Source organism: Myotis davidii, unplaced genomic scaffold, assembly GCF_000327345.1.
Source record: "Myotis davidii unplaced genomic scaffold, ASM32734v1 scaffold130, whole genome shotgun sequence".
Lineage (NCBI taxonomy): Eukaryota > Metazoa > Chordata > Mammalia > Chiroptera > Vespertilionidae > Myotis > Myotis davidii.
Window position 1 is genome coordinate 1,011,624 of NW_006285040.1, and position 10,292 is coordinate 1,021,915.

Here is a 10,292-nt window from a genome sequence, read left to right on the forward strand (position 1 = left end):
CCTGCCCCTAAATCTTTATCTCAGTCTGTTCCCTGGAGAACTCACCCACCCACACATACCCTGCTCAGCTGTGCTCCATGACTGAAACGTGCCCTCTCCCTGGCCTGAGCACCCACGCGCTTTTTCATTACCTCTGCAGCCACACCATCAGAGAGCATTTTCTCAGCATCCGTCACCTGAGTTAAAGGTTGGGGAAATAATAATATGACAGTACTTGCTAGTGAACATCTTACAATTTAAGTTTAACAATTAAGCAAGAAAGCTATATATTTGGTAGACTTATAAGCATTAGATGAAAGTAAAGAATTTCCAGCTAAAGGGGGAGAAGAAGAAAGAAAACTATTTGAGAACACAAAAGACCTTTCTCTTACCTTAAAGCAGAATACTATCTACTATAGCAAAGAGTGAAAAATGAGTACATGTATGAAAATTCATGTTAAAACTGGGGTTTCAATAAATTACAGAACAGAAAGTAACAAAAAGTGCAAAAGGCATCAATGTGGCCTTTACTCATTTAATTTTCCTTTCAACGTATAAATGCTATTAACAATTCTAAGGATACTAGACTTTAATGAAAATTTTTTATTACGAAGATAAGATCTATGAAGGATAATTATGTGCTATTTTACAGTCCCTTGTAAAAATAATGATAGCATGAACAATTAGTAGAAAATGAAGATCTGAAAAGTTATCTGAAATCTGAAAATGTTAAGCAATTTCTCCTGCATCTTAGTTTTGATCACTTTTGCTGAATCAGTTTTGTGTATTAAGGTGGGAAGAGTGTTCTTCTTTTGTTAACTATGTCCTTCAGAGCTTGGCATAGTTTTTAAAAATCGTCTGAAGCTTCAGGCTCAGCATGATGTTTCCTTTGGCCTTCAGTCTGCCACTGAAGAATGCCTGCAAAGAAGAGGGAAAGAATACCAAACTTTACCACGTTACATTTTATTTGTATTTCTAAAAGATCACTGTTAAAAAAAAAAAAAAAAAGATCACTGTTGAGCTTTAATACAATTGAGTTAACTCTTGGCAACAAAGGCAACTTTTATCTAGCAATGATAGTTTAATGATTATAGTTTTAGACAGCTATGAAAAAAATAGACTACTGTGTATTTTAGAAAACCACAGACTAATTTATTTGAACTGACAGATCTGGGAGTTCTGCTTCAAACTATGCTTCCAGCTTTAATTTATGTTCTTAAACATGAATTTGAGAATATATGAATTTTTAAAAAAGGCTTTATTGTGCTCCTAACAATTAAAATATTAAATTCAGAACTTTTAAAAGCAGATTAAAAATATGTATTACATCTTCATGAATTAGAAAGCCACATAATGATAAAAGAAGGTAGATAACCAAGTAGTGAATAGATCCTGGGTGCTAGAATTAGAATGCCTGGGTTAAAATCTAGGCTCTGTCACTTACTAGAAAGCTGAGCTTGGGCAGATTCTGTAACCTCTCTGAGCTCTCAGCCTCCTCTTCTATACGGGCAGGACAGCAGTACCTAAATCATGCAGCCTTGTTGTGTGAGTTAAATGAAACAGTGTGCAAAGTGCCTAGCTGAGTGTTTGACATGTGGTAAGAGCACAGCAAGCTCATTATTACCAAGCGAAAGGCTGTTGTGTTCAAACACTAAGAGCTCCTGTCACCTCTGTATCTGACCTGACAAAGGAAGCTGTGTAAGTGCTTAAGTTTCTCCTCAATGTCAAGTTCCCTGTGAGTAAAATAAAAATAATAAATCAGTTTTTATCGCTTACTGAGAAAATAACACAGAATGGGAAATAAAAAGAAGTCCCTAGATTTTTATCTACATTATAAAATACACTTAACATTATGTACACTTAACATTACAAAGCAGCCCTACAAATATAATCTTACTTCAGAAGCACAGCCTTCAGCTTAAAGTGGGCATAACAGCAATCCTCAGCCCTGGGTGACAGATGAGAAACTGCGGCTCCGACAGCTCAGATAACCTGTCCAAGGTCTTAGGTCTCCTGCTTATTAACTAGTAGCAACTTAAAGTCAGAAGCAAACCCTCATCATCTGGATGAAAAGCAAAAACTACTTAAACTTTTATCCCAGAAGAAATCAGGGAGAACTGATTTCCAGGATCAAGTGCTGGATATTCAAATGGAGACTGGAACTTCTAAACGAAGACTCTTCACTGTGCAGTTACAGGAACAACAGTTACAGTACTGAGGCCTATTTACCGGTACTAACATCTGAGAGGACTTACCACCTAAAATAAAAACACCTCGTTTCTTGAAATAAATACACCAATATTTGGTGATTGTTGCTGAGTGGAAAAACTGTGTACATAAATCTTTGTTCTAATTTTCTTATAATAGATTCCTAGAAGAAGAATTAATAAATCATGACATTTCTTACATAAGGTTCTTGACCATACCTCCATATTGCCACAGTTTCCAAACTATACACTGTGGGACCCCAGAGCATCTCAGCAAACCCACAGGGGCACTAAGGAGTATTTAAAAATTGGTCAAATATAAAAAAACAACACCATGAAAAACTACTCTGTTTGGACCTAACTACTTAATAAACTGAATCCTTGGGTATTTCTTTTGGCCCAGGAGTGCCATGCAAGAAGCACGGAGACAATGATCCGCCATAAAGGAAGGAAGTCAGTGACCCTCTGCCACAGTGCTTTCCAGGAAGACACCACCAAATGAAAACTCTTTCCAGCTACATGGGCACTCTCCTACTCCAACCTTAACAATACTATTTTCTTAATTTTTGAAAATCCAAGGCAAAATGACATGCTTTAATTTCCATTTTTAGATACTGGGAAAAATCAATAGTTTCTCTTATGTATATTAGTCATTTCTATTTCTTTCATTAATTACTGGTTCATATCTTTTGTCCATTTTTTTCTATTGAGATCTTACAGCTTTCCGGAATTTTTTATAGGTTATAGATACCAACATACTGTGTATCATCATCTTTGTTTTTCTCCAGGTCTATGGGAATACCGTACGGAGTCTGACATGCAGAAGTGTTTAATTTCTACACAGTCCAAATACTGCTGTTGAGTTCTGTTCCTTGTTTCTGTCCTTGCCTTAATCCACTCAAGTATGAACTGAATGACTACCGTACACTAGGCGACATTCTGGGCTAGGAAGCAGACATATCTCCCTGTTCTTGTGGAGTGCGTATTATAGTAGGGGACTCAAAAAATAAAACGTAAGCGAAGACTTTAAGACTGGGAGCAGGAAGACCAGTCAAAAAGCTGTGTAGTAAGCCAGGTGAGATGATGGACGCTTGGATCATAGTGATATCCCTGGCAGTGAAGAGAAGAAGATGAATGTGAGGTATATTTTGGAGAAAGATCAGGCAGGATTAAGTACAAAAAGGATACAGAGGTATAGAAGGAAGCCAGGACAATTCTTATATTACTGAGCATATAAATTTGGGTAGAGGAGATGCTGCCATTTCCTGAAAAGGAAAAGACTATGGAGAAAATGAAATCAAGTTTGAGATGCCAGTAAGATTTCCCATTCAAGAGGTCAAGTGGGGAGCAGATTCTATCACTATGGAACTCAGAGAAGACAACTGAGTGAGGCATTTAAATCTGTGAGTTGTCACCCTAGCTGGTTTGGCTCAATGGATAAAGCATTGGCCTGCGGACTGAAGGGTCCCAGGTTCAATTCCGGTCAAGGGAACATGCCTGTGTGCGGGCTCGATCCCCAGTAGGGGGTGTGCAGGAGGCAACCAATGAATGATTCTCTCTCATCATTGATGTTTCTATCTCTCTCTCCCTCTCCCTTCCTCTCTGAAATCAATGAAAAAAAATAAATAAATCTGTGAGTTGTCAACTTATAGACAGCTTTAAATACTATAGGATGAATGGACTATTTAAGGAACGTGTTCTTTAGAAAAGAGCTGTGAAATGAGCCCTGAGAAACACCAAAATTTAATGGCTGGGGCAGAATGCACCAAAGAAGGTCAAGAATAGCCAAAGGTGAAGGTGAAGGAAGCAAAACAGGAGAATATGGTGTCATGAAAGTCAAGGGATGAAATTATTTCAAGAAATTGATGATTAAAGGAGTTAAATGTTCCTGGAAAGTTGAGTAAGACATAGAGAAATATCCACTGGAATTAGTAAAACAGTGGTCATCAGTGACCTTCACAACAACAGTATCAGATGCAGAAGTCAGATAAGAAAGGGCAGAAAAGCAAAGTCAAGACATAATGTTTAAACATGTGCTATACAATAAAGTAGCCACTAGCACATGTGGCTACTGAGCACCTGACATATTGTTAGTCCTTGCTGAGATGTACTATGAGGATAAAATACACACTGGATTTTAAAGACTTAGTATTTTTAAAAAGGATATAAAATATTCCATCATTATTTTTAATATTGATTACATGTTGAAATACTTGAATGTACTGAGTTAAATAAAAATACAGTTAGTCCTTGAACAGCATGAGTTTAACTGTGCAGGTGGACTTATATGCAGGTTTTTTCCAGTAAATTTACAGTAAGGCCTCCGCTCCCATGGATGTGAAACCTGGGGATTGAGGGCCAACTGTGTATTTATAATGATGATAAATAGCATTGAGGTTGGAGAGAAGGTAATAGAACCAAATGAGTTTAGAAAACCCCTGATATTAATTAGCATTCCTCTAAGGATTATCATTAAGAATAAGAAATACCTAGGTTTTCATCAAGTTTTTGCTTCTACTTTTACTTTTTACACAATTCCATTCAGTATGGTATTGACTTAGATATATGGAATAACATAAAGCACTATCATTTCCTAAGCAGCTGCCCAGTATCATTCACTGAATAATCCATTTCCCCCCAAAGGTCTGTTATTCCTAGCAATTATATAAATGTTTCCTTAATCCTACATTTAATCTTTATATACAGACATCTCAAGTATAACAAATCTAAAAAATAACTCGTAATTACCTATTCTCTCCCCAAAGGCAATTTCCACTTAGCAGATGCTGTCATTCCACATCTCAGTGGCTTCCATTCACACATAAGACCTGAACTCCTCACCAAGTTCTAGTCTAGAGAGTCCTGGGTGATCCAGCCCTTGCCTATTCTCCCATCTCACATCCTCCCACTCTTCCCACTGCTCATTTACTATCACTGGCCTCCTCACAGTTACATTCACTTAATACAGCGGTTCTCAACCTGTGGGTCGCGACCCCTTTGGCGGTCGAATGACCCTTTCACAGGGGTCGCCTAAGACCATCCTGCATATCAGCTATTTACATTACGGTTCATAACAGTAGCAACATTACAGTTATGAAGTAGCAACGAAAATAATTTTATGGTTGGGTCACAACATAAGGAACTGTCTTTAAAGGGCCAGAAGGTTGAGAACCACTGACTTAACACGTGACCCTACTCCTGCCTCAAGCCTCTGCATTGGTTGTTTCCTTAACCTTATAGCTCAGCCCTCACTTCGTTCAGACTGTTTTAGACAACCTTACCTAAAATAGTTCCTCTATCCTGTCACACTCTAATCCAGAGTTGGCAAACTAGAGCCTGTGGGCCAATACTACTCTGCTGCCTGTTTTGTAAGTGAAGTTACACTGGAACACAGCCACATCCATTTGTCCACATATGATCTATGGCTATGTTAATTCTACAATGGCAGAACTGAGTGGGTAAAACAGAGACCATCTGGCCTGCAAAGCCTAAAATATTTATAATGGGACCCTATAGAGAACCCTGACTTAATTTTCTTCATACCTGAAATTATATTTCTTTTCCACTCACCTCTAGAACTAAGCTCCGCACAGTTGGGACACTGTCTTATCTAGCCACCCCTAGAACCCGAATATGAATAGGTACTAAATAAATTCCTGGGAAGGAATAATCTCAGAACTCACTCAGTACCAAGTACTTACTAAACTCTACACATATACTATTAGATTTAGTTATCATCACAACGCTCTGGGATTGTAATCATTCATTTTACCAATAAGAAAATTGAAGTTTAGAGAGTAAGTGGCAGGGCTAAGATTTAAACTCAGATATATCTGATGACAAAGAACATATACTTTACTGTACTACCTGACAATTCTTTTCAAATTATTTTACAATTCTTTTTAAATTAGTGTTTCTATGCAGAAAAACCGAACATTTTCCATTTATTCAAATTGCTCTGTTCCTTGTAAAGTTCTATAGTCTTCTTCAAATAAGCACTGCATTTATTAGGGTGGCCATTTGTGTTTTTTAGGTTAGGTTGTAATTATAAAATTATAATTATAATTTTTTTAAATTATATCTTCTAACTGGTTTTGCTGCTATGTGAAAGCTATTTTTAATAGTTATTGTGCATTTAACCACTTCTTTGAACTCCTCTAAGAACTAACAAGTTGACTCACTTGAGATTTCTAGCTACATAATCATGATTTGAAAATAACAAATTTTTCTACCCCATTCTAACTGCTACATCAGTTACTTTAATTTTGTGTGCTTGTAGATTGGACCAAAAGTTTCAAAACAATACTAACTCATCATAATCAGAAATGGCACTCCTGTCTTAATCATGGTTTTCCACTATAATGTCTGACTTTAAATATTTCACCTTCAATAAGACACTAGTGCCCGGCCAGTGTGGCTCAGTGGTTGAGCATTGGCCTATGAACCAGGAGGTCATAGTTCAATTCCTGGTCAGGGCACATGCCTGAGTTTCAGGCTTGGTTCCCAGTAGAGGGTGTGTAGGAGGCAGCCAATGATTCTCTCTCATAGATGTTTCTATCTCTCCTTCTCCTTTCCTTTCTCTAAAATCAATAAAAATATATATTTAAAAAAGACACTGTTATACTCTATCCTTCTATTTCCAATTTTCAATGATGATTAAGACAAATTCTTAATCATATAACAGGAATGAATGTCTAATTTTATGAAATATCTAATATCATAGGGTTTTACACCTTTGAATTAATGACCTAATATAATACAAAGTGTAGATGTGGGTTTTATATTGTTGATATGCTAACGAATTCCACCAAAAGTTCAGTTTTAAAATGTGTCAGCTGAAACTCTACCAGAAAAATTCATGATCTGACAACTCAGATATTGGTATCAACTGTGTCTTCTTCAGAGTTGTACGAACTCTGCCTTATAAATCAGAATTTGGAAGTCAGCTAAAAACTGCAATTGTCAAAGAGAAAGCAATGATAAAGAAAAAATGAACATTTTAAGCATATTACCTTCTGAGGGTCAACCTTGCCCAGGACTACACCAATGAAATCATCATCTGAAAGTGTGATTGTTACATCAGCAGAGCCTTTTGCAGGGCCTTGATACACTTCTCCGGTACCATTTTTTAGGTCAACAGCTGGGGAAAATAATAAAAAAAACAATGTGGGTCATATTTTCTTCACAATATAGAGTAAAATAAACTATTTTAATACAGACATTTTTACAGTTTCCAAGTTAATGTGCTGCCTATTTATTCTAAATTAGATATCACTTGCCATTTGGAAAAAATTTTTAAATCCTTTATTTTTTGAGATGTCCTTTTTATAAAGAAGTTCTCCAAAAAGTCAAATCAGTATTTTTCCTCAGTGAAGAAGTTTACACAACAGAAACATTTTAATGTAGAATAATATAAGGAAATTAAGTTGGTGAAGTTTATATGGTTACATCCTTTAGGTTCAAATACTCAAAAAAGGAGGAAGCTGAATTTTAAGAGTTGCATGTTGGGGGAAGGGAACACATACTATAATCTCCTTTCAAATAATGAATTCATCAAGATAGTCAACATAAACTAAAAAAAATATTCTTATTAGTTTTGTTTTGATTTTTATAAAATACTTATTGCCTTAATTATTGTGAGTAAACATTAAAATTTACTCCTTTTCCGTTAACTGTTTTTGACAGAAGAATTAAGTGCCCCAGGCTGGGTAACTAGAAAAAGTATTAAACCTTTACCTTCATTGCTCCCTGTATCACATGTATAGAGCTTCATGCCATAGTTACACTTGAAAAAGTTTTAATTATCATATATATGAGTGAGACCAGTCAGCCAGCAACCCGATTCTACTCCTCCTCCAGCTTCAGCCCCCTGAGGGTGATTTCTCTTGCTACAGCGAAGGAGCTGAGGTCACATCACTCTCCCTGAGGTGGATGGGGCGCTCCCAATTTAGGGCCAAGGAAAAGCTACACAATCTTAAGAAAAACCCACAGTGCTTACCTACATTCTGCTTAGCCAAGCCTTGCTCCAAAGAGAAAATCAAATCACTCTAACTTTCCACAAAAGAGAACACTACCGACTAAACAAAAAATATTATTTGACAATAATGGTTACCTTGGGGAGGGGAAAGGGCTAAAGGAAGGGAACCTCTCTGCTTTGCATACTTCATTCACTCACTTCATTGCTTCTACTGTGGGTGTCAGACAACAGGCAAGGTACTACAAGTGAGGCATGAAAAGCATAGACTGTTCTTATTGAAACTTACATATTATGAATGTGTTTTCATGTATTATTTGTACTACAGTGAAAAGGAAAGGAAGGGAGGAAAAGAGGGAAGAAGACAGAAAGGGAGGAGGGGGAGTGAAGAAGGGAGAAAGGAAGGACTCTAAAGGGAAGCAAACCTCTAGCATTCAAGGACAACACCATGGTTTAATTCTTCACTAGTATTTCTAAGGCCCACTGTCCATACGAGTCTTGCTCAGGAATAAAACTGCACCACACTCATCTCACTACTAAAGAGTGGCAGCAAGCCTCTTAGCAATGAAGGTTCTTAGCTGTCTGCTTGCCCCCTCACTCACCTGGTTTTACATGCTACTTCATAGCCATGACCCTTGTAAAGCAATAAAACTGTCTTCAATGGAAATCTAGAAACTAATATTGATAAAATAAAAGAGCGCTAAGATGGGGAAAGTTCTTTGCAAGATACACAAAGTTGAGGTAAAGGAGTGGAACTTTCAGTTCTGCAGTGGCTCAGGTCACAGTCTACAACTTGCCTCTTGGGGAGAATGATCATCTACCACCATCACGTTGAGTTTACAGACACCTGTAAGGTCACAGCTAATCTTAAATTAAAATGAAGAAACAGATAGTATATATTTTATTTTAGTTGTACAACTTATTTTAAAAGCTTTACAAAATAACTTTAGCTTTGTATTTATATAATCATTAAGGCTCTAAAAGAGTTTATAAAAAGTTCAGTTATATATTACAGCATTTAACGGGAGAGGGAGAGGTGTTAGACGAGCACACAGCATTTGGAAACTTGGAGATCTTCGAAGGTCTTAGGATATGGACCTTAAAAATCACAAAGGGATTCTCTGGGAGAAAGAAGTTGTTTTGGTGGATACATTCTCCCCTTAAGATTATAAATTCTTTGCTGAAACAAGAACGTCTAGTCTTTAAACCTCCTTATGCTTTCTTGAATAGAAAGTACTTAGTAACTATTTGTTAAATGGCTGATTAAAAAGCACCTGGAAGAAGCATCTCTATAAAAATAGTGACAGCAAACAAAAAACTTAGGATGAAAGTAAAGGTTTCTTTAAATCTCACCAAAAAGGACACAACATTTTTGTGCTATTCCTGCCAAAAGTTAATAAATTCTAATAAACATGAAGAAACATCAAATAAATACAAACTGAGGAACCTTCTACAACATAAGTGGCCTCTACTCTTCAAATATGTCCATGTCCTAGAAAATGAAAACAGACTGAGGAATTTGTCCGGGTTAAAGGAGACTAAAGAGACCTAACAACTAAATGAAATGCAATATATGATCCGACATTGGACCTGAGCAGTTCTTACTTTTCCTTTCTTCATTTCTATTTTGTTATTGTTATTACTATCGTTATTCCTTTGATATAAAGGACATTACTGAGGAAATTTGTGAAATATTAATAAGGTCTGTAGATTAAATAATACTGTATCAATGTTAATTTCCTGATGTTGATAATTACTCTCTGCATACATATAAGAAAGCATTCTTAGGAGATGCTACCACATTATTCAGGGATAAAGAGACACTGTGTCTGCAAGTTACTTTCAAATGCTTCAGGAAAACAATAATATATATGAGAAACAAGAAAATGGAATAAAATGTTAGTTTGAAGAAACTAGGTGACAGACAGATATACATTCTCTGTACTATTTCTGCAACTTTTCTGTAAGACTGAAATTATTTTAAATAAAAAAACTATAAGAAGATATTAAAATGAATAACACACACAGCAAAATGAAAAGCCATAATAGTTTTAGGTAATTTGTGTGTAAATGCACATGGGCAAACAGTCAGGGGCTGTGATGGGTAGAAGGGAAGCAGCCACTGTTGCTAA

The 10,292-nt window shown here is 36.4% G+C and overlaps 1 protein-coding gene across 2 annotated transcripts in view; it reads right to left on the reverse strand.

The window, feature by feature from the left end:
* Nucleotides 1-478: 478 nt before the first annotated feature.
* Nucleotides 479-10,292, reverse strand: part of HSD17B4 (hydroxysteroid (17-beta) dehydrogenase 4) — a 71,250-nt gene continuing 61,436 nt past the window's right edge. The window contains exons 23-24 of one of the 2 annotated variants that reach the window (XM_006755253.2): nt 7,199-7,326; nt 479-897 (exon numbers count right to left, since the gene is read on the reverse strand). In XM_006755253.2, coding sequence (XP_006755316.1) covers nt 808-897; nt 7,199-7,326 — 218 coding nt within the window. In that variant the 3' untranslated portion in view covers nt 479-807. Of the gene's footprint in view, nt 898-7,198; nt 7,327-9,006; nt 9,027-10,292 lie in introns of those variants that run through there. The other variant, XM_015558442.1, reaches the window with a different exon arrangement.